The sequence below is a fragment of the Urocampus carinirostris genome, chromosome 1, assembly GCF_059441175.1.
Source record: "Urocampus carinirostris isolate Australia breed hairy pipefish chromosome 1, RoL_Ucar_1.0, whole genome shotgun sequence".
In the NCBI taxonomy this organism is placed as follows: domain Eukaryota; kingdom Metazoa; phylum Chordata; class Actinopteri; order Syngnathiformes; family Syngnathidae; genus Urocampus; species Urocampus carinirostris.
Window position 1 is genome coordinate 19,043,689 of NC_142349.1, and position 25,858 is coordinate 19,069,546.

General features: G+C 40.0%; 1 protein-coding gene across 1 annotated transcript in view; it reads right to left on the bottom strand.

Moving 5' to 3' along the window:
• The window catches only part of hs3st4 (heparan sulfate (glucosamine) 3-O-sulfotransferase 4), a 150,024-nt gene extending 124,376 nt beyond the window's left edge, over positions 1-25,648 (bottom strand). The window contains exon 1 of the mRNA XM_088329586.1: positions 24,426-25,648. Within this exon, the coding sequence (XP_088185712.1) occupies positions 24,426-24,970 (545 nt within the window). The 5' untranslated portion in view covers positions 24,971-25,648. The remainder of the gene's footprint in view (positions 1-24,425) is intronic.
• Positions 25,649-25,858: the final 210 nt, after the last annotated feature.

The window sequence follows — 25,858 nt, forward strand, 5'->3', positions numbered from 1 at the left end:
AGGGCTTTCCTGTTTTGTTTGCTCACGGTTGGCGCAGGTTGGCTGCCTAGCCTGGCAAAAGCACCAGTTTTGACGTGTCCCTTAATGTATTCCTGGCTGGCTTTGCGTTTATCACCGTAGCTGTTGCAGCTGTTGGTTACCAATTAGCCTGGCTGCGCACCGTGTGTTTTTGGATCAACTACTCTGGCAATAGCACCGGTTTTGCATTGCTTTTTTTTTTTTTGATATTCCTGGCCTGCTTCACGTTGCCATGGTCGGTGCTGCTTTTCATTGTTGGTTCCCGGTTAGCCTGGTTGCTCAATGCGTGTTTTCGGTCGGCCAGCCTCGTGTTTTTCCGTCGAAGCTGCAGCCACCATTTGGATCAGTCTCAGTTACCCCCAGTTTGGCTGCTCTTCGTGTTTTGTTTTTTTGCCAGTTAGCCCTTTTTTGCCTGGGTACTTTTCATAAAAACTTCCAAAACTTGACTTTAAACACTTGTTACCTCTTCAACTAATTAACACGTAAAACAATATGGCGCCTGGCATGCTAGGGTGCTGGTGTTTCTCCGATGACCTCACAACTCAGAATGACAAAGACATGTTATCTTTGAAATGCATTATCTCGGTAAACATTTGGAATATACAGATGAAATATATATGTTATGCTTAACCCATGTACTATAATATGTTATCCCATTTTGCATGTTTAAAAAATTGGGATTACCTTTAACTTCAACTACATAAGGCTATCTGAAAGGATATGATGCACATGTCATGTAAAAAGCCAGCTGCCACTTTGGATTTGTCCACATAAAAGAAAAAAAGAAAAAAAGCTTCCTTTTTCAATGATAGGATCCACTACTTTGTGCTAGAAACGTAAGCGCTTGATGCTAAAGCAGCTAGCCTGCTGTTTACTGCGATGACTTGCCTGCCACGCTGAATCCCAAAGACTTCCTCTAATTAGACGTGTTGACAAAGCCTTCATTTATGATGAATTCCCAGCCGGGTTGAGCACGACTCCCGTGCCACGGAGAAGCCCTGTACCAAACTGGCTCGCCATTCCCATTTTGACACGAACCTTTATTCATTTAGTTCTGCGGATTTACACACGCCGCTATTCGGCCGGCCAAATCCGGCATGACAAGAGGGAACAGCGTGGCCGTTCGCAAGAGAAGGCAGCAGAGCCTTAATCTCTCCCTTTCTCCACATGAAGAAAGCTCAATCTTCTAGGCGACACGTCTCGTACGGAGGCAATAAATTGAATTAAATAAACCCATTAGTTACGGCTACCACCTCCTCACCTCGGCCGTACCGCGCTTTCATGCTAAGTAGGTCCTTTTACAAGAATGCGGCATTTGGAACGCCAAATAAAGTGACCTTGAGTCCAGAAGCAAAAGCAGCATGTTCTCGCTCATTACGCCAATCAATTAGGACGGCCGCCTCATTTCGCAGAGTGGCCTGCCATGCTCTTCAGGTGCTTAAAGAGAAATGTGGCCACGGTAGAAAAGTCGATTGATACTTGGGGTTAGAGAGTGAGTAAGGGTTGAGGGGATTATTTATTTTTAAGGTTGGGGGGTTGTATATTGTTCATGAATCAGAATGTTTACATTAAACCAGGGATGTCAAACTCAGTTTTTGTTCTCAGGTGGGTTGGATCAGAAAAAAATGTTTAGGTCAAAATTCTTAGTTTTTTGTTAAGTATTGCATGTTTTAACACACTTAATAAACTTTAAAGAGAAAATATTTAACTATCAACTTTTTAAGGATACCAATGACCTACCCTAACCTTTAAATGGCCACGACAAGTAGCTGATACTAGTGATGGCTACTTTTGGAAGGATAAATTCCTTAAAAAAAAAAGTCTGCCATCGGTATCTACCAATCCTTAAAACAGTTTAAAAAAATAAAAAAACACCCTCAGCTACGGACCACCATTAATGTAAATTCAAGGGACAATTTTACAGATTGTAAAATAATAATACCATGCGCTTCTATGAGCTTCAATTTTACATCATAAAAGACCCTTTTTTTCCAAATAGGCACAGAACATGTAGTGTAGTGTAGTGTAACATGTAGCTCATATCTGCTCAGAGTATTTGGAAATTTGCTTACCGTGTTTTGTCCAAGTTGGTCATCAAAGGGAAAGTTTTCCTGCAGTCGTGTGGTTTGACATTGACTCATTTTAGTTATGTCTTTGTGGTTTTCCTGTCATGATTTTACCGCTCATCTTGAAATTAATATTATATTGTTTAGAAAGCACCCCATTAGCGTGCGGCCTCCCAAACGCTTCGAGTTTTGTTTGGTCCAGGTTAGACCCATTAGCAGTCAGCTAGCTGGCCAGCCTGCCGTGCTCATTGTTTTTTCTCCCGGCTGGGTTCATGTTAGTTCTTCCCGTGGCTCGCTGTTATCCTGGCTGCTCACTGCATGTTTCCGTTCAGCCAGCTTTGTGTTTTTTTTCAGCCGATCGGTCCCGGTTCGTCCTCGGTAGCAGCCGGCTAGCCTGCTGTGTCCCTAGCTGGTTTAGCTCATGTTATCTGTCTGTGTGTTATTTTTGTCAGTTCACTCCATTTTGGCTTTTTGCCACTTGTTGTACTATTGCTGCACCCACCTGTGACATAATGCTTAGCCATTTTCCACAAAAATTACTTAAGCTTGACTGAAACAATCAAAACCTTTTTTACTAGTTAACACAAAAACTAACAGGCTCACTGTCTTTCTACGGTGTTGGTGTGCTTCAAATAACGCCAGACCTCAGAAAGTAAAAGACGAGACCTACTGTCTTCAAAATAGTTCGAATATACCAATGACAGATGCGCACACACACATATATGATATAGATAGATAGATATTGTGCAAATGACATGTACTTCTTTCTCATATTCTGTATGGTTTATAATTTGTGAATTCCTTTAAGGGGCAGAGGTTTCCTTCAACTCTTCTGGGGAAGAGCCAAGGAATTCCCATGTGATCTGTCGCCTGTGCCATCCTCATGGCCTCTACACAATGGCATATGCTGGTAATATTACGCTAGGGAGCCACTCAAGGACACTTCCCAATCGGGTTCTCCAGACACCTCAGCGGCAGCTCGACTGAGCACCTCCCTGGTGACTGTGTGTCTCACCATCTCTAAGGGAGAGCCCAGACATCCTGTGGAGGAATGTTATTCTTGTGACCTTTGGCGATGGGCCGAATGTGGATCGACCGGTATATTCAAAGCTTTGCCGTTTGGCTCCCTTGGCTCCTTCTGGTGCTGTGAAACTATACATTGGGAATAAATGCACAGTTGTTTTTTTCCTTACAAATATTAATTTTTTGCAGATTGCATTCTGAATCGTTTTGTGCCTTTTGAAACCCAGTTTCTAATTACCTTAACGCAATTTAAGATAAAAAATATATATTCATCAGAATTTGTGTATTCATGTGTGTACCCTGAACTGCCCTGTATTTAAATAGAATTTAAAAAAATAATTCTCTAAACACTCATCACCAATCTGCCCACAAACCGAATAATTGAAAAGTTAAATTAATATGGACAAAAATAAATGATTTATTTTAAAAAACGAAAACAAAACCACATTACATAAAAAGATACATAGTTATATGAATAGTTATAATACAAAAAAATAATAATTTCTAAACCTATTTCATAATGATCAATACATACAAGAGTAAAGGCATAAACGCAAATTAATATCAAGCAATTGCAACCAAAGAAAAAGAGAAAAGAAAACAAGGAGAAAAATACATACTGAACATACATTATACATATTGCATATTTATGAGAGGTGCTCTCTTTTTTTCTGATTCAGGTCCTGATTTATTTTTCCATTTTTTTGTTTTACGTTTCCCAATATGTTTGCATTTATATTTACTTTTATGCATCTATGTATGTGCTCCCCTCTGTCTATGTACTGGATACTTTAGCGATAGTCAAAACACCTTCGGCTCATCAAAACTCGAAAGACGGTGCGATGTTGGTCTACAGGTTTATTGATTTGAAAAAGTTGTAAACCGGAAAACAGAAAAAGGAGATTTCTTACAGATGTATTCCTTTTTATATATTTTACCATTCTCCATTCGGGTCCCGGTGTTGTGGAATGCTCTTCCGCCTGAGATTAGATCTGCAACCTCAGTGGAACTGTTGAAATCTAGGCTTGAATCAAACTTCTATTCTATAGCTAATGAATGACCTATATTTACTGATATCTGTCTATTAATTGTTATTGCAACATCCATTGAAGCCTAGTCGTCCTGGAAGGGGAATTACTCCTTAAAACATGTTCGTACACTTGTGCTCACATATTAGATGCCTATTTAATGCGTGTTATAAACAAAACCACCAGTTTTCTTTTAATCTGTCGTACTACTTTGTTTTTAAAATCTGTCATCCATTTGCTTGGATTAACCATCGATCGACAAGTCTAAAAAACAGCTGTTCCACATGTATGCACAACATTGACCAGATGAACATGAAATGTGATTACGTACGGACGATGCTTCCTATGGCAAAAGATGAATGTATGTAAAACTTATGTATATTGCTAATGAATTGGGTCTGACTCGAAAAAAAAGTTGTCAAGATTGCGTGAGGCTACATATATACTTGTTTGTGGTTTTTTTTTTAGCTTTCCTAGAGAGGGATGGGCGCCAACAGGCTGTACTTGCCCAAGACACACCACAGGAAATGGTGCTTGTACGAACAGAGTGGTTAAGGGATTCAACCGACCAACAAACCGACCAACAAACCGACCAACAAACCGACCAACAAACCAACATACCAACAAACCAACATACCAACAAACCAACATACCAACAAACCAACATACCAACAAACCAACATACCAACAAACTAACATACCAACAAACCAATCCACCAACCTTTAAAAAGCAAAAACACAATTAAAAGAGCTTTGAGTTCGATTGTTGGTTGCAATCTGATTTTTGCGGCGGGTTGTACTTTAAATTACGAAACGAAATGATGCCTAATAGCAACATTTCAGAGATAAAAGTTTAATACTGGATTGCTGGTTAGAAAAAGCAAATTAGGGGGACATCGGGCCACTTGTACCAACACTCACTACAGCAATTTAGATGTTATCAATTTATTGGCCCCTTTAGGAAAATTCAAACAACAACAACAAAAAAAAAGCTTAGACTTTGATTGTTGGTCGCAATCTGTATTTGTGCCACGGGTTATGCCCGAGCTTCGAATTCCAGTCATCCATTTTCTGTACCGCTTATCCTCACTAGGTTTGCATGGGTGCTGTAGCCCATCCCGACCAGCTTTGGCCAGTGGACAGGGGGCACCCTTAAGGGGTCACCAGCCAGTCGCAGGGGACACAGAGACAGACAACACACTCGCTCGAGGAAACCCACCCAGGCACGGGTAGAACATGCAACATGAAAACGGCACCTGGAATTAAACCCTGGTCTTCTGCATTGTGAGGTTGCGCGCTAACCAACCAGCCGCCATGTCGCCGTTTTTCAAATTACCAAACCAAATTATGCTCAATGGCAACATTTCATTGATTATAAATTTATACACTAGATTGCTGCTTAGAAAAAGCGAATTTGGGCGTCAATGGCTCAAGATCATCAGGCCGCTTGTACAAACACAGACTACAGCAATTTTAATTAATTTCAACTACTTCAAATTCACTTCCAAAACAGACATTTAATTACATTACAAAAGAAGAGAAAAAAAAAAGGAAAACAGCAGAATGACAAACATACATGACAGTGCCCTGACGGTAGTGGGATGAAGTATTGGTGTAGTGGGTGAGTGATATCCTGGACTATTGTATTTGCCAGTCTGATGATGGCCTCATTATTTACCTCTGATTTTAGCCGCTGTGTATGTGGTACGTGAGAGTTTTGTCCAGTTTGTATCAGAGACCATAGTAGTGGGAAAGCAATTCGCAATGATGTCATCCTAAAAGAGGAGCGCATGCAATCACTTGACAGCAAGAGGGGCGACGATTCCTTGTATCCTCAACCGCTATTTGTACTGAAAGTGCTACCAGGTCTCCCCTCTTCAGAAGCACAATTCAATATTGATTTAATTGTACGTGGGCGGGTGGTGAATTATTGATTTGTGCGTATATAAAAATGCCCAAAAGGGAGGACTTGTCTCAGTGCACAACCAGCTGGCGGAAGCCGCAACTTTCCAATTAATCATCAGAATCCCTAGTAGATTTGCATCATCCGACAATTCCTTAGCCCAGATATGTGTTCGCTGATTTGTTATTTAAAAGATCGCAACTCTGTAAAACGTCTTGCAACCCTTCAATCTATATCACAGCGAGTGAAAGCGCCTCATACACAGCAGGCGGCTCAAAGTTAGGAACGTTCAAAGAGTTGATGGCAATGCGGTACATGGCCTCACGCTGCGCTAAAACCAGTGGAACGGAACACCCCGCAGTGATGTTGGGGGAGCGAGTGGAGCATGAATAAGTAAACAACATAAAGCCACCAGGAACTTGAAAGACCGATGAGCGGTAACAGACTTGGCAGCCAACGGGATTGGTTCTTGCCATTGTGCGTCCTCAGACCTGCGATTGAATGACGTTGCGATGAACAATGAGAGAAATGTTTTTTCTTCCTGCACACGATAGTCTCTGAGCACCTCGATAATTAAAGCTGTCTATGGACCGCGGCCGATGTAGCACTCCATTGGTAAAAATAACAATATGCGCTCCGTGTTATTTAATGACTAATTATTAAAATGTTATTGATTTTTTTAAATATTTAAAAAAATACTGGTAGACTGCTAGTGCAGAAAAAGCACTTCTGAGTGAACAGTTTAGAATGCTCCTTCACAAATTGCAAGGGGCAAAATAATTGTGATATGTTAACCAGTGTTGGTTGTGTTACTGTCAATCAGTAATTAGTTACAGTTACTAGTTACTAGATTTTAAAAAGTAATTTAGTTGCACCCCAGATTACGTACACAAAAAAGCAGCAAGCTGCTCAGAAGGTAACCACAGTATCGATTTACAGAGTAGCGTGCATACTCTATTGAAGTGACCCCTGTACAACTGCTTAAAAATAGCCACATAATAAAATACATTGAAAAATGTGTACACTAACCTGTGGAAGTAGTGAAACCATCATATTTTGGCTTGAGCGATCTTAAGAGCCCGCAACCACTTAAATATCTTCTTTATTTCTGTGTACTGTTCAAAACGATTTATTACTATCTCCGGGCAAGGTGTATTGCAAAACAATTTATAAAATAAATGACCACTTCACATTTCTCTAAATTCTGTTCTCATATTTGCCCCATTGGTTTCCTGTTAATTTGTTGTTCCTGCATAAGCCAACCCTCCTAGTTTTGAATCACTGCCTTGGAGCTCGTTAGAGGTAAACTCGGGCCTAAAAAAAGTCCAGCTCCACCTGACCCGGACAAAAGCCTGAACAAACCGGAACCCGGCTGATTAACTTGATTTGAGGGACCAGCCCTGAACTAAACCCAAAGCTGCATTCCGACGCCGTGCGTACTTTGGTCCCAAAGTGTGTGCTTTGGCGCCGAAGTGTCTTCTTTGGCTAAAGTTTGTGTGGCGCTGAAATGCAGCGCCGAGGTGCAGCTTTGGGTTTACTTTGAGCTTGGCCCTGAAGTATAGCGCAAGTGCAGCACCGAAGTGCAGCGTTGACGTCCAGCGCTGACATCAAGCGCTGAAGTGCACACTTGAGCAACCAAGTATGCATGACACTGAGGTCCAGCGCCAAAGTGTGTTAGTCAAGTAAAAGTACAGTTACTTCAGAATCATAGCAGTCAAGTAAAAGTGAAAAATAGTCATCCAAATAATTACTTGAGTAAAAGTAAGAGCATGCAAAACAGAGAGAGAAAAGCCTGGCCTTCCCGGACTTCTCTGCAAATGCCAAAACAAGATTCAGGCCGGGTTGGGGGCCAGGCCCAAGAGGATTTTCTACAACCGCATGGATTATCTTGATTTTTTATTGTAATTGTTGGGGGTGTTATTAGTTGTTTGCGCTCTTTTTAATTGTTTTTCAATCCAATTATATTTGTAACAAGAAATATTTCAGTTGAGTGAGTGATAGAAATTTGCTTTTATGATATTGTATTTTTCCGGAAAATCTATCCCAACTTTGCTAATATAGAAACAATAATCTACTAATGGTGCCTTAATAATTCCAGCTTGTTTCATTTATGAGGATTTTTTGATTACAGAAATTAGTTTTTCGTCCCCGTTGTAAATTACAGACAGGAGCGAGCCATGAGAAAATATTGCTGTATTTATCTGATCGTATTGGAATATATGTTTCCTTTTCAGTAGATAAGATTCACTAGACTAAATCTCCATTTTGAAAAAAAAAAAAAAAAACGTTTAACATTTGATCAGTATGGCTCTAGGCTTGCAGTCAATTCTTTGCATTTGGTCATCTGTGTCAGGGCAGTGGGCAGGGGACACCCTGAACTTTTTGCCAGCCAATTGCAGGGCACACACCGGCCAATCAACCTGACATGCACATTTTTGGAATGTGGGAGGAAACTGAAGTAGCCCAGAGGAAACCCCCGCAAGCACGGGGAGAACATGCAAACTCCACTCAGTAAGGTTTTGATCCCATGGCCTCAGAACTGTGCCACACACGCGCTAACCCCTGCTCTGCTGTGCTAGTTTTAAGCATTCAATTAATTTAGAGAGCAAGGAAGTATTAATATATAATGTCAACATAATTTTAAACTTATCAATGTTCAGAATTGAGTCATGATTATTTTCTCAATCATTATTTTCATGATGGACAAAGCCATACGAACATGGGACATGTTGTAACAGCACCTGCTCCCTGGGCCTATTTCTCAAACAGTCAGCTTTCGGACAGACGGAGAAAGCATATTCCCAACATCTTGGCTCTTGCCCCGCTCCTGTCATTTTTTGGGAGGATTTTTTCAATCCAGGCGAACAAATGCATGAGTTTGCGTCATAAAACAGCATCCCCCGCAGCCCCTGCGTTGCATGTGGAGATGTGGGGAGAAAATTGGAATCTTGACAAGTGTGATTGACACACACATTTATCTCGAGGTAGACGAATTTGCACAAGCTTGCCCGAGTGTAAAGCGCACCGTGTTTTCTGCCTCCCTTGTATCAAAATGACGCCATATACAGATATATATTATTTTCCCTATGGACGCTATACGGTTTGACACATGAGGCCATGTCAGTTTCATTTCCAGAGATGCACCTTGTATCCCTTTTGATGGACGTAAACATAAAGTAGCCTGAAAGGAAAAGCGTAACCCACAGCTCTTCACTAAAAGAGGTTTAGGATAAAATAAAATAGCGCTTAACTTGAAAGGATTCTAGTGTGACTGGCGGGGAGGGATCAATTGGGAACACGACCAAGAGGAGAAATTGGCGTGACAATTTTCATTTTTAATCCCCATCGGCATGCGAGAAAGGACCAGATTGTTCTATCACTACTTCCTGCAGCACAAATAGACTAAAACCATACATTGGAATGAAAAATGTGGGCTGTAAATACTGGCACACACTTGATTTAATTATTGTTAAGAATGGGCCTGTTATCAGCAATATCAAACACTTTCAAAATGATTAACATTAAGGTAAATAATCTGTTTAATTTTGTATGATTCAAACTGAAGCTTAAGATATGGAAAGCAAACCTCAGAAATCAAACCTCTCTATTGTGCCACTTCATGTTTATTTCTATTTTAAAAGAAAAAGCAGCCTTCAAAAGTTTTAAAAGAAAAAGTTACACAAAAAACATACTAAGGTTTTTCTCGACAAAGATGTAAGAGTATTCCAAATAAAAACGTACTGCTGTTTAGCTTTATTTCTGAGTATTTCAAAACTGAGACAGTGATTCATTTTTTTCTGTCTTAACATTGGACTCTTGCAAAGGAGATTGTATAGGAGGCCAGTTTGTTATACGCCTCGCTGTCTTTCGTTGTTTTGACTAATATAAACTGTCTACATTGTGGTCGCTATCAGCTAACCGTGTTGCTGTTCGTTGATTTTCAAACCCTTTAAAGACGATCTGCTTTTGGAACATAGACGATGTATAATAAAAAGGCCTCAGGAGAGGGCTTTTAGAACATGTTGGAATTTTAAACCTGAGGGTTTGGTTTTCTCCTGTTCTCCTTGCAAGTTCAAAATCCATTGATGTCTTCTCTCCTTATTTGAATGTTTACTAAAATATAAACTCAACAGACACTGTCAAGTTAGAAAATTAAAAACAATGAAACATCCAATAGGCATGCGTGAAAATTTCTGTTATTATCATGGTGTTGCTTTAAAGTGTGTGTGTCAAATCACTACGTCTAAATTTGAGTTTCAACCCATAACATTCCAAAATTATTTTACTGTATCCGTGCATGATCACGCTTTGAAAGTAAAGCTTGTGTTAATATACTCCATCAGCGTCAACAGGTGGTCCGAAAAAGCAGAACCACATTGCCTGCCAACCAAAGCACTTACAGTAAAGAGATGAAGCCGTTTCCAGACGGCAATTAAATGACCTTCAAAAACAAAAATCTGGCCCGGCATTTCCTACATGTCGGTAATTTTTGCAGGAGCATGGTTGCTAAGCACCCGTGTTTGCCTAACGAGTGAGAATAGCGCACTCTTCATTTCCAAGATGAAATGCAGCAAAACTCGACCGATCTTTTTCTTAGAAGCATTCACTTCAACCTGATAAACTCACATCCTCCGCATTACTTGAAGTGTGCAAAGCAACATTTGCTCCATTAGTACAAGGGACTACTGTAATATTTGATTGACCAAACTGCTCTTGGTCCATAGGATTGCTTTGTGATAAGCAAATCAAGCTAAATAGAGTCCACTCTTCAAGTCCAGAAAGTAAAACCCCCAAAACATAGGGTTCCATGTGCTTTTACTTAAGTAAGAGGGAACGCCAGGGTGGAATCACCTGTTCCTAAAGGTAAATGTTATTTTTTCTCCTGCCTAGAAATCCCAATTTTTGCTACTCTCCGAAATTAGCTTTGCTTATATCATTATAATTATGCCAGCCAACAAACAAAGCAAATATGCCAATGATGTTATTATGCAAATTCTGCTGTGCATGTGTGTGTGGAAAGGTTTTCTGCTACTGTGCTTTCCAACAGGAATAGGAAAAAAAGGTCATGATTTCACTGTTAGTAAAACACTGAATTAATTTAAGAGTTCAGAGAATTCGTATACACTATCACACAATAAAATCATTCATCCATCCATTATCTGCACCGCTTATCCTTCGTAGGGTCGCAGGGTGCTAGAGCCTATCCCAGCTATTTTCAGGCCGTTACAGGGACATCCTGAACTGATTGCCAGAAAGTCGCAGGGCACACACAGACAGACAATTCACTCACTTACTCACACCTAGGGAATATTTGGATCAGCCAATTACTCTCGCATGCATGTGTTTGGAATATGGGAGGAAACCGGAGTGTCCGGAGGAAACCCACGCGAGCATGGAGAGAACATGTAAACTCTGCATAGGAAGGCTAGTGCTGGCTTTCAACCCATGACCTCAGAACTGTGCCGCGGACGAGCTAACCACTCACCTGCCTCACAATGAAATCATGTGAATTAGAGATAGAATTATCTTTGTTGTCATTGATATAAAGATTAAACATTGCATGCAACTAGATTAAACATGGCACTCCAGGTAAAACTAGAAAAACTGGCCCAAGTTATGATTATAATAAAAATTATCATACGATGAATACAAATAGTGCATTAGAAACCTGTAACGCCTACAGAGGGCAACAGGTCAGAGAGGTGGTGACCTGGGTGGGAATTGCCTATGTTAATGGGTCTGCTACAGTATTGCAAGCCGGCAATATTGTCTAGACTGGGCAGAGAGCAACCAAAGATTTTTTGGGCTGTTTTGATTACTCTCTGTCCCATCTTTTTCCTATCCGCTGCTGTGGACCCCAGTAATAAGATAAATAGGATGCTCTATTGAAGAATAGTGAAGAAAATAAGTCTTTGAACACCCTGCTATTTTGCTATTTCTCCCTCTGAGAAATCATGGAGGGGTCTAAAATGTTCATCATAAGTACATGTCCACTGTGGGAGAGATAAACCAAAAAGAATAATCCAGAAATCACAATGCATAATATTTTTACAATTTATTTGTGTGATACAACTGAAAAAAAAGCATTTGAACACCTGTGTATCATCTAAAATTCTGACCCTGAAAGACCTGTTAGTCAACCAATTAGAAGTCAGCCTGCACTCCATGTATCATCCTGAATCAGATGCACCTGTTTAAGGTCTTTAGCTGCTTAAAGACACGTGTCCATCCCATACAATCAGTAAGACTTTAACTTGTAACATGGCGAAGACCAAAGAGCTGTCAAGGGCACCAGAGACAAAATTTTACACCTCCACAAAGCTCGAAAGGGTGACGGAGCAATTGCCAAGCAGTTTGGTGAAAAAAGGTGCATGGTTGGACCAGTCATTAGAAAATGGAAGAAGCTAAACATGAGGGTCAATCTCAATCGGAGTGGAGACCCACGCAAAATATCACCTCATGGGCTCTCAATGATTGTAAGAAAAGTGAAACATCAGCCCGGAACTACACAACAGGAAAAGAAGAGATCCAACCATTTTCTCAACCGCATCAAGCTTTCTTATTCCACTGTTATTACAATAGAAAAGGCTCGCCTTTTCTTTACACTTTACACCAACCATATTGAATGGATGCTCAAGATATTAAACAATAAAAATGTAAAATTTCTAAGCTTGCTGGAGATACGGTACAGTATGTTTACACACGAAGTGGGATTGCGACAGGAAGAGTAAGCTAGATTTATTCTTCAGGGTGGATGCTTGGTGAGCTCTCACAGCGCCACACGCCAGTAGCGGCGGAAAGAAGCACCACAGTAATGCCTTGTACTCGGAAAAAGGTGCACACAATACAAAATCTAACTTACAGCAATGTTCGGGTATTTTTTGACATCCTGAAAAAAATGTTCGTATCTACCATTTTACATAAGTTGAATGGTTGTAAGTAAGGGAGCGTCTTTAGAGATTAAATATCCCAAACGTAAAAATTTGAGTTCCTTTATATTTGAGAATACAATCAAGTAGCGGAAGGATGAGCATGAAATCATAATTTAGTTATGTCTGGCGGTACGCTGCCAATTAAAAATTGAATTCCATGACAGGAGCCAGTGCCGCCTTGTTATCAGGCAGCCTCAGATTTTCTCCTTGTCTTTAAGGAACCGGGAGTGCACGGTTGGGACTGGCAGAAAGCGACCACTCAGGGGACCTCTGACGACGGGTCAGCAGGTCCCTGAGCGAGGGGAGCTGCTCGGAGTCCAGAAAAGCAGAGCTAAGCCCTGGATAAACACTGGATTTCGATCCGCTGCTGCTGGGATACACTCCCTGTTCCATCTCCTCCTTGTCACTCGAGCGCTGGCCTCAGGACCACAGTTTGTGCTCAGTTACAGATCGTTCCACTGTGGCTGACAGCGCCACCATGAACGGACAGCAATATCTCCCGATTCCCGCAAAGACGGAATCGTTTTTTTCCTTCACGCTTGAATGAGCTCCGCTGCGCTGCGTAGAAAAAGTTTTGTGGCACACATCTGACAATGGCACAGCTTGTTCCTTGAACTGCCTTTTATGGTTTGAGATTTTTTAGGGGAAAAGTCCGATACCGCTAAGTATGAAATAAGAAATGACGTTGCTTACCACAAAGGCAAAATACTCAAGAAGCTCCGAGGCATGAGGTGAAATTTAATCACACTTTTGGGAAAGTGAAGAGGAGCTGTTCGGAATTTGGAAATGTTTTACCCGTGGCCGCAATCTCTGCACTTGTGTCGTCATTGCTGTCAAGCTCCTCATGATGCGCGTGCTGGTACGTGCATTTCATTGACATCCTTGTATAAACGTTTCTTTTTGTATATTTTCATGCCATGGGCTGTACTTGAAACAAGCTTTTTTTTCACAATTTTCAAGTTACACTAACAAATAGAAACCAAGAAAAGCAGGGACTAGCATGAAGTCCTTTTACGCCACCCTCCCACCCATACACAATTCCCCCTACCCAATGCATTCCAGACCAAACAGCTTTGCTAAAAGTAAGATAAAAGGAGATTTGTGCAGTGGGGGGAAAAAACGACTGTTTGAACTCAGTTGGTCATTGTTAACACATACTTGAAAGAGAAAATATTTCACCTTTAACTTTTTTAAGATACCACAATCAATGCACTTCACACTTTAGACATAGCAAGGAGATAATTTGGGGTCAAAAGTTGCCAACTTTAAAAAATTAAATTGAAACTGAAAATGCGTTTGCTCCTCTTTTTATATTCCTTTTTTTATGCTTAAAGTAATGAATTCAAAATACAGTGGCCCTTCTATACACAAGCTACTCTAGTTACAAGAATTTTAGGATACAGGATGTCTTTTGAGCAAAAAATATGACATACTAGGGGAAATGCCATTCACAGTTGTTTTTTTATGCTGGCAAAATCAGATTTTGGGAAAAATACTAATGAGTCAAGATTCATGAGCATATTGGCGCCAAGAGTTTACTTTAAATAGGTTGTGGATTTATTTGACATTGAAAAAGTGAATAGCCACTATTGCTTTAAAAGGACACTGTGTCATATTTGACCTCTAGACGTACAAGTGACGAGCATTTCCAGGAGCTACCACTAGAGGGCTGGCGAGTGATTGAGGCCAAATGTACAGTAAATTCTTGCGCATTATCAACAATCCATTGTGCTCCCACACTCCTCCTGCACCTCCCTCTGTCAATTAATCTCCATCCGCAACACGCTTACACCAACCTATACACTCACATTTTAATTGGTTAGAATTATTTTGTTTATCTTATTACTGTTCTTGTTGTTTGATTACTATTTTAATGTTTTTAGTGATCAGGAAGATGGGATTTATGGCTATTTAAGGTTAACTTGAAAGATTTTGGGAGTCCAACAACGCATTAATTAATTTTCAGTTATTTCCTATGGGGCAACTTTTTTTGAGATACAAGAAATTGTAGATAGCATCTTAATCTAATTTGTAGAGGGGCCACTACAAAACTTTTTTTGTTTTTTTTGTTTTGTAAAGCTTTTTTTATGTTAAATATAATTTTTATTAACTTTGCAAGTTTTTTGATTAATGCTTTTTTTTTACCCTCACGTGCCGTATTTTACAAAACTGTTTTTTTTTCAAGTATGAGACCTTGGCAATATATAACAAGGGGGGCATGGTCTCAGTTGATCAGATTCATCAGTGGCATCTTAGAAAAACGCTTCACTTGCTTACGTGCTTTCAGTAATTATAGAAAGAGTGCTCATGTACAACATCTGCTTTGTTGGACGCAACAAAAAGTGTAACCAATGCCGTACTGCTTTTAAACGAATGCTAAAATATAACAATATGGTGGCACTTAAAAACCAAATTTGATCCTCCTAAAACATAAATAACAATGTAATGATAGAAATAAGAGGAAAAAGGTTTGAAATCAGAAAAAAGTATGCAAAACTGCAGTAGCTCAGGAGGTAGAGCGATCGTTTTAGGATTAAGGGATCCCAGTTCGAATCCCGGCTTGTCCGTGTTACATGTCGAAGTGTCCTTGGGTAAGACATTGAACCCCCAATTACCCCCAATAAGCAGGTTAGCGCCTTACATGGCTGCACAGATCACGGCCGCTATTGGGAAATGTGAAGCACAATGTAAAGCGCTTTGGGAAGTCATTGACTTGAAAAGCGCTATATAAATGCAGATCATTTCATTTCATTTCAATATTGTAAATTTATTTTTCATTCGAAATTATTACCAAAGTCAATCAAATTGATTTTAACCTGAAAAACATGTTTAAGGAATTAAATACTGTGCATTTATTAAAAATAAAACAGATGAGTCCATTAATTTTAAAATACTACTTTTTTTCAAATCCAAAACTTGCCTGTTCCTTCTTAGAATACAACATTCTTAATTGTCACTAATAACAACATAGTTAACACTGGTTGGAACTAGCTCAGGCAGAGGATGCCAGGATAAACACATAAAAAAGATCAAAAGAGAAAAAAGACAGATAAAACAATGTCAGGATAAACAAAATACTTACATCGTAATGCTTGGAGATTGGCTTGAATTCTAGGGTTTAATCTCAGTTGAATTAGGCAAAAGATGCCACAAAATGAAATGGTCATTGCGTTGCAAACCCAGCAATGGGATATTTGAGAGTCTAATGAAGTTAGCTGGCTTGTTATAAGACGCGAGTGAAAGCTTACAATAATAGGGAGAAGATGCAAAACAACCCGCCAACACATCTGCAAAGAGCAATGAAAAACGTATGTTATATGTATGTATTGAAATTTGTATCATTTAAAGGCTTTGGCAATGAAAACATTGTGTTTGGAACTATTAGCCACAGAGAGGGAAGCTTTCAATGAGTAATTTTTCATCGCCGACACGCAGCCCCAAAGGAGGCAGTTGGGGTAAAAGAGATTTATAGGCACGGCCCCTTGGCTTTTATTGCACGGGGGGGTTAAAATGTCATTTTAATAACACAGAGATATTAGAACTTGCAAACCTCACTGGCACTTTTGTTCTGTTATACCGTTGCCTGATTTATTTGCCACATAAATATTGTTTCAGATGTACGGTTGCAAGGACAGAGCTGTTATCTGACAGTTTTGACTGATGACGCGTTTTGAAATATTTCAGTGAAACGTTTAACTGCAATTTTCCTTCACTGTGCGAATGTTTGAGAATGTCAGATTCTTTAATGACTTTCAGTTATCGCATCTCCTCGGCGATTGAAAAGACGAGTATGCGCTTTGACACATCACATTTCCATTGCCTAACTCTCGACTTCCGCACCCGCCATGGGATGTGGTCACATGATTTTTGAATGGTATTCGACCCAATGGGGATAATCCCTCATGGGGAAACGGCACCATTTATAGAAAGGAGATCACGTAGGGGTGAGACAAGCTTCTTCTTCCTTTCTTCTTAGCTCGGAGGACTGTTGAAGGTGATCCGGGGAGATCTGCTGCAAATGGAAAAAAGGGCTGTCGCATCACTTGCATGCAAAATGGAACTCTGCTACATAAAGTGTGCGGGGCATGCTAATTTGACAGTGTAATGTCTTTTTTTATGTATTAATTCTGGTACACAGATAGGTGAAGTAAGGTTGAGTCATGCTCAGGAGAGCAGATGAGTTGAAATTCTCACGACGGTTGCTCTGCTCTTAGAAGGTTCCAAGTGCTAGTTGACTGGAAGTCCTCTGTGCATAGTAAAGATAGAGCTACATTGCTAATTAATCCCAAAACACGCAGGAGGACGTGTCCATGTGTGCTCCAATAATAACACACACACACAAAAATGTAACGACTGCCAAGATGGGCCCGATTGAGGGTTCCCAAACCACCGAGCCCAGGCCTCATGTGAAGCTAGAAAATAATAATAAGAATCTACCACCATTTTACCACACAGATTGTAGTTCTCTCAGAAGGGGAAGTTATGTTAATTAAACTGCTTTTAATGCTGTCAACGTCCAAACTTTTACTCTTGTGTTAATTCGGAATTAAAACGTGTTATAACTATAAAATAAATAGAAAAGAACATCATAAAAAATAAACACAAATACATTCGAATTGCATTTCATTAGTCTTAGATAAAGAAAAAAACAGCTTTTAAGTTTAGAACTCTTATTTTTGAGTTAACTTAAAGAGTCATCCACACAGCACGGAAAATAATTGCGTATCTTTGCCCAATCTAAAGGACATTGCTAGCTTGCGATACCGTAGCAACAAGATCATAAAGCCAAGTCAAGTTATTTTTATTTGTATAGGCCTTAATCACAAAGAGTCTTAAAGGGCTCCTCTCACTCTGGCCACAACCTCTTTGACCTGTTTCCCTCTCGTAGGCATAACAGTTCCCATAAAACATTGAGTAGGAGGCAATGTCGCAATGTCTTCCCCAGGACCATCACCACCCTAAACAAGCATGCAAAACTGTGAAAAATATGTACCTTGTCCTTTGTTTTGTAGGAAAATGGGTATTCATATCATATCTTTTTTTGGAAATGTTATTGCTGCTATATGATATTGCACTATTTTTTACAGCGCTATTGTTACAATGCACTATTTTCATTGCACTATTTGTCATGATTACCCATTGCCCTCACCTGTGCCCGCTTACTTGGCGCCAGCTGCTGCCCGTTGCCTGATTGGTTCACCTCCTATTCAAGCTCAGTACTCTCATTCACTCCTCGTCGGTGGTGAACGAATCTCCGCTCTTGCAAGGCAAGCATTTTGACTCTGGCTACCGCGTGTTCCGTGCCCTGTACCCTCTATCGATCTCCGATCTAAGCCCCGTATCCTGTCCGGTATCCTGCTTGCTATCGATCCTGTCTGTCCCGTCCTCACCTGTATACCTAACCCGAACCCTATAACCCTAACCCTTCCCGATCACCTCCCGCTACTCAACCCGTTCTGTCCATCGACCGCGCTCCGATCGCCCGTCCCGGCTACTAAACTAATTTCTACATTCCGACCACGCTCCGATCTCGTGGGCTTCCTGCTTCTCCTGCCCAGCAATCGCCGAATCGCTGGCGTTTGTTTTCTTGTCCCTGACTTCTACGCTTCCGCAGCTTGTTGTGAAACGTTACGCGTTTGGGTCTACCCTGTGTTCTGGTCCTGACACTATTATTACGAAAGAAGATTATACTTACAACTGAGACCTAGTAAATAGTTTTGTCATTTTATCCTTCTCTTTTCTTTCCTCTTTTAAGTCTCGCTTACGTGTTTATCCTGGACTGCCATGTCTAATCTTTTTGCAAATGTTGACTATTGACTATTCTTTTCTTAAACACAATAATTAATCAGAATCAACAGGCACATTTTGTCAAAACAGAAAAATGTACATGCAGTTAATCAAAGCACTATAAAATTGCCAATTAGGCAAAGGCCAAAGTTGATGTAAAACGACTTATTCAATATTTCAGTCATTTTTGTTAATTTCAGGTTTTTGGAGAAAATGTATTCTGCCCTAATGCAAATATTTACGTATTTTATTTTTTTAAATGTCATATAGGGTGTAACTCTTTCCTGGGCAGAAAAGTAATTGAGGGTTAAAGACTTGTCATCGCTGAACTCATGTGCAACTCGTAACGGCAGCTTAACCCAGAAACGCAAAGTGCGTGATAAGCACTCTCATGATATTTCTGCGTCCTACTCAGCGCAGTTTTGCGAGTGTCCAAATGCGGAGCAGGTGTTGGCATCCTAAATTTACGAGAGGTTCATTTGGAGAGCCCCAATGTCGAATGGTTGGAAACATCTGTAACCCATCGTAATTCCGCGTCCGTTAAGTGCACATTAGCCAGGGTGTCTGCAGGCGTGGAGATGCGCGTGAAAATGCATTATTCACAAACAAGCCGTAACGCCGGATGCATGAATTATCTGCAATGGTAACTCGTTCGAAAGCTTGAGTTCTTCTGTTTGGAGAGGGAATCCGTTGAAACGCTCAAAGTGACTACAAGATTATTAAAAATCCATATTTTACCGAAATCGCCACAATTGTACAACTACTATTGATGGAAAGACTTAAACATTCTTACCCGGGACTCTGTGATATTGTATAGATATTAAAGGGGACATGGTGTATTATTAGACATCTCCTAAAAAAAAACGTACATTATTAAAAAAACATTATCGAATAATAAGCAGAAGTTCATACAATATATTCGAATCATATCAACGTGCAATTGTTAATTGGTAGTTCAAGAAATTTGCATTTGTTTTACATAACATGAGGCTCACCTAGAGGGAGCTGACATGATTTTTCGCCATCTTGCAGCTAAGGGTAACCAGCAATGTCAAATAAATCCACAACATATCTAAAGTAAAGATGCTCAGAAATCTAACCTTCTCATTATTTTTCTATAACAGCATTAAGAAAATCTGTCAATTGTATTTTTTTTATATATATAAGCGTGCAAACCAGTGAAAATATATATTTTACGACTTATTTGGTCATATTTGTGACTACTAATGTTATTGCACTACTATTCATTGCACTTGTGTGACAATGCCCTATTCTTTAGGTGTTTTTTCATTTTAACTTGGGCCAATCTCTAAGCCCATACGTTGTAAATATTTTTCCTTATTTATTCAAACAATCTAGTTTTATTTTTTGAATGATATGTCTAATTTTGTCGCATACAATGGTTTACCACATTGATATCAATGACAATAAAGACAATTCTGTTCCATTTGAAATGGGGTAGTTTTTTATGCTTTTGAGATTGAGTGTGTAAAATACATTTAAAACGAATAGGGAAGTTTTATGCGGCCGAAGTATGCACACTAAGTAAAAAGCACTTTATAAGTGATGTGCCATCAACCACTTTTGTTAAAAGTTACTGAAAAAATATAGGATAAAAATTCCACTTTGATTTCGATTATTACCAATATTTTATGAAGCACATCAAAGTAAATAAGTTGTTGTTTTTTTGTTGTTTTTCTAGTACACAGAAACAAAAAAGCTTTATAAGGTACAATGCACAATACCCAATATATTTGTTAGTACTTGTTCGGTGAAAAGTGATAAAAAGGTGGTGGGCTGGATATGACCCTCGAATTCATACCATTGCTCTGGTTAAAACGTACCCACTGTTGGACAAGTTTAGGTTATCATATTGAGGGTTGGGGAGGAATAGAATACATGTAACGGTGTTGCGTAATTAGGAAACAAGAAAAATGTAACTGTATTCCGTTAGTTACAGAAAAAAAAGACGTAATCAAATTACAGGTACATCTAGTTAAAATAAGGATTATTTTGAAGGATTAAATTTGTATTCAAACTATATAAACATATACATAATGTGCCAATAGAAGAATTGTGTTGCCATTTCAAACACTGACAGTAGAGAGAAATGAGGCAAGCGTGTCATAGTGATGTATCCGTTGCCCAGATTTTACAGACGGCCAACTCATACACTGTGTAATATTCAAAAACACTTCTCGTTCCTTTTGGTCTGTATTATATTTCTCCTCCAGTGTAGCACTCACTTTGTTGAATTGGCGTGAGCCTGCAGTTTGAGTTCTGAGACACTTAGTAAATATGATTGATTGTCTTCTTTTTGTATTTTGCAGTTGATTGGTGTTCAAGATCCACTATGTGATTACTGTATTGTTATATTGTGAGAACTTTTTTCTTAACCTAGTAAATCTGAATATTGTCAGGAGGTTTGCCATCCCCACTTCAAACAAGTAAAAGTTGAACATGGACAAAAGACATCAGAGGGCTTGATGGAAATTAAGAAAGTTGGGGTGTTTCGGACAATATTTGGTTCTTAATGCACTCTTAATAGGAACTAAAAAAGAGGATATCTTGTCTGCCATCTGGAAGAGGTTTTATTTTTGCTTAAATGAGAGCAGGCATCCTTCTTCAGCTCCTTGACTGCATTTGCAAAAAGAAAAATGTTGACTTCCCATGTACCGACATCATCATTAGGCGTGATTGGAATACGAGCGAGCCGTGATCCCGACCCCTTCCCAAAACTGACTTGCTACAACTGCCTCCACCCCACTTCTTCAATAGTAAAGTATACATAGAACGTACAAGCCTCTTTTCTAGCTGATAAAGCAGCACTAAGGGGGGATGTCAGCAGCTACGACTGAAGACAGGCTGATGAAAGGCAGCGTAAACATGCTCAGACACACATAAACACACTCGAGTCAGAAAAGAGTTGGCTCAACTTTGGAAAATACTGTATAGGGAGTCAAAAGCTCACAAGGTTTAATAACCTCACCGTTATGCAGGGGATTTTATCAAAGCGCTCGTTATTGAGGTATTCCATTTGAAATATGTCAAACTCTACAAGTTTAGGGTGGCACTTCTGTCTCTCATGTACGGCTTTCAATATCCATAAAAAAAGGGGTTGGATAAGCTGCTTTGAAATAACAAAAGAAGAGGTTTACGAGAGACCTAAGTCCCCATGCAGCCGTTCTGATGTTTATGTAATGTATGTATTGTCGTGTATTTCTCCTCACAATAACTTGCCACAAAAACTTTAAAGTGGCCAACAGAATAGATCTCGACCATACACATCATCAGCGCTGGTCATGGCTTTTCAATAAGTTTTAGTCAAACAAGCGTTGGCAGAATGATGAGATCTATATATGCATGTGAGTATAGTTCCACTGTTTTTCTACACCTGCTGTGCCATTGTTGTGTACATGTCTACACCTGCTGCACCATTGTTGTTTAAATGCCTCACTGAAAAAAAAAAACATGATGCCATTGGAAATAAATGTTGCCAATTTTAAGCACGAGATTTCATAGTCTACGACAGTTTTTGAAATGATAACACAATTTTCATTTTATAGCAGATACCTATTCATTTTAATTATTTAACAAAATTTTGGGGGAAAAATAAAATTATTCTTGAATCAAATAAACAAAATGTATATACAATCATGTAGCTAGCTAGCTAGATGTATGGATGGATAGATATACTGTATAGATAGATGGATAGATAGATAGAAAGATAAATAGAGAGAGAGAGAGAGAGAGAGAGAGAGAGAGAGAGAGAGAGAGAGAGAGAGAGAGAGAGAGAGAGAGAGAGAGAGAGAGAGAGAGAGAATTTATGAATAATAAATTTAGGTATATTTTTATTTAAAAAAATAAACTATCTCAAAATTAAACAATATAGACATTTATGACTGCCAATTGTTTTAGGATTTCTGTGGTGTATGATTGGAAAACACGTAAGTAGCCTGTGGACAGGTTCTGAATAGCTCATTGGTGATGGGTCTTTGTGATTTTTCAGTAAAATTTGAAATCTAACCGACATGACGTTTTAGTGTTTAGCTTAACTTTTAATAAATACAATCTGGTATTAACGTAGTTATAACAAAAGTTATTGTTTTAGAAATGTGCATCAGTAGCACCAAGTAGCTTTTAGCTTTGAAAAGGTTGGTGACTCCTGGTATAAACTTACTTGGGGGGATACAATAATAATTGTGAAGCTCATTTTTTATTATTTCATTTATCCATTCATAGAGTCATTCATTCATTTAATTATATTGGTGGGATTAGTTGCTGCCCGTACATTCCTGGTTTATATTTTCCCATATAAAAGCCCTATTCCAATCACAGGCCACTTAATTACACATTTTGAGTCTCGCAAACCCATCCATACATGAAGAAAACCGGTCAACAAAAATAAAAAGTATATGCTTTCAATAGCTTATTGCATTGAAAGAGCTGAAACGAATCTGCACATATTTTCAGCAAAAATCAGCTCACATAACTTTGAAAAAGAAAAGAGCTTTCAATGGTATTTGGCCTGGTATGAAAAAGGTTCCTCTCAAAGTGCAGCATCTTTTATAATTATATGACCTCATGATGGAGATTCTTGATTTATGGTTTTAACCAAACCTTTTCTAAATATTATGTAAACACAAAATGCAGCCATACGTCAGTTGATGCGTGTGCGAGAGTAAAACTAGTTGGGTGTTGAGGAGTTCAAGTTCATTGTACTGAGTATGGCAATGCATCGCTGTTTCAAAGTCAGCTGCTACACAAGAGCTACAGTGAATGCAACAAACCAACCGACTCCTTGTTGAAAATAAGAAGCAAAAAAAAAATCGTTTTTTGCAAGGTTCCATTTTCAGGGATTCCATGATGGCTATCTTTGGACACTTACTGGATGTGCCACAGAGGACTAATTATTGAGTGTCCAAAAATTGTTGAGGTATATTGCGGGTGTATCACATATTTTACAGACCACACTCACGTATCCCTCAGGGCTAATTACTGGAGTTTTTTATTGGCTCATTCTATCTTTTTCATGGGTCAAAAATTCTGCCTAAAGTATAATTGGGAAGTGTCAAAGCAGCACCAGCGTATATAAATGACATAGCAGCCTAAAATGATTAACTTTACTTATGCACCATTTTGTGAACTATCAAAAAAGACTATTTGCAACTTTTCTCACGCTTGAATAGTCTCAAATTGTCAAAGTCAAATGTGATATCAGAACCTTTTAAAGTACCACCCCAGTAGGCAGAAGTGATATGAAGTAACTTTGTCCAGGGTTGAAATTTCAAAAATATGGTATAACTAAGTAGAAATAAGATTGGAAATTTTACCTCTAAAATAATCAATCGCAAGGATGATCACTCCAGTAACTTTGTGCTGAAAGTGAATGGTTTTAAAGTAGTGACGTCTTTGATCAGATGCCACCCTGTTCACCAGAAAATGTGGAGTACACTCGTTTACTGCTAAAGCCCATTATGGGACTTTAAGCTTTTATCCAGGCAGAGCAGATGAATTTATTTCCCCGTGTGTTTTACAAATCACAGCATCGCCATTGTAACAAGATATCATTCCCTTCATGGTGCAAATTCAGCACTTCGACTGCATTCTTGAGTACCCTCGCAACACCAAGGGAATCATTTTGGGATACCTTCTCAAGTTTACTCACCTATACCAGTCCAGACCCTTCTCATAGTTCCTGTCAAAGAAGTGTGGCTCGTTCCCCACAGCCCGGACGTCCGGATGTACCCTGAGCGCCTCCAGCAAGGCTCGGGTGCCCCCTTTCTTCACCCCGATGATGATGGCTTGGGGGAGCTTCTTCTCGCCGTAATCCGAGGTGCAGTTGACCTGTAGCTCGCCTTCCGTGGCCGCCCGGGGACGGGCAGGTTCGGTGGAGGACGGCCGCTGGGTCCCGCTCCAAGCATGATCTTCACCCTCCTGCCGATCCACGATGGAGACCAAAGAGCTTTTGTGGCCGAACTCAGCCTGGTGGAAGGCCGGCGGGTTAGAGTAAAGTTGCTCCCTAACCAGTGCTGTCTCCTCTGTGCTGGCCAAGCGAGCCTGGTAGGCAAGGTTGTCCTGTAATGGGAACTGCAGCGAGTTATAGCAGCTCATCAAGCTGTAGAACAAGTAGGTGACGGACAGGGAGAGGGTGAACATGAACAAGATCTTCCGGGGCACTTTAGAGGCGACAGTGCCGGACCAGAATGCCATCTCTGACAGCGGGGGTCCTCTCAGGGAAGTGGCCAGACATGATTCCTCTGTGGGTCTTGCATGGAATAAAAAAAGAGGAAATCAGCAAGAATCAGTCCCTCCTGCAGTTCCTGCTGTTTGAAAAAGAAAGAGAGACGTGAAGCTGGACCGAGCCGAGCCAAACACGCCGAATTGCATATTTATAAGGACAGGGGAGGGAGTTAGAAGGTTGGGTTCGTTAAAATTCCAAGTTCTCCTTCTCTTTTTCTTCTTTCATTGGAGGATCAATAACTTGATGCTTGATAGACAATGTCAGAATTTATCGGCACCAACTTGCGAGGTTCCGTTGGGGATGGCGTCCTTCCAAAAGAGAGCGCGGACGCACGCGCCTACAAAAACGGAAGAAAGGAAAGAGCGAAGAAGTGATGCTGGTCAAGTGCGTATCCCTTTCATCCGCAAGCGAATAGTTGAGCCACCCAATAATGTTGTCATTGTAATCCTTCCCCCGACAGCGACAAAAAGAGGATATTTTCCACTTGGGAGGGGAAACATCACTAAATGGAAAAAGTCAGAGAAGGCGGTGCCAAACACATCCACTCTTTCCCTCCGCCAAGTCATTTGTGGACAGGCGCGCAATATGCGGCGTGAGCTCACTCGCCGCTCCTCACTCGCACGCGTGTTCACACACGCCTTCATTTTTAGACAAGGGAGGGGGATTACACCCTGAGTCGCACGACGCTGTTCCCATGACGTCAATTTTATCAAGCTCCGAGCCTGCAGTTCCTTCCAATAAAAGTCAAGACTCAATTTTTGTTCCTGTATTTCTTTTTTGGGGTGCTCATTGACACCCTTTTGCGCAAAAGCTCGTGTCTGCACCCTGCTGGTGTCCCTTCGAAGCGCTGGAATGCA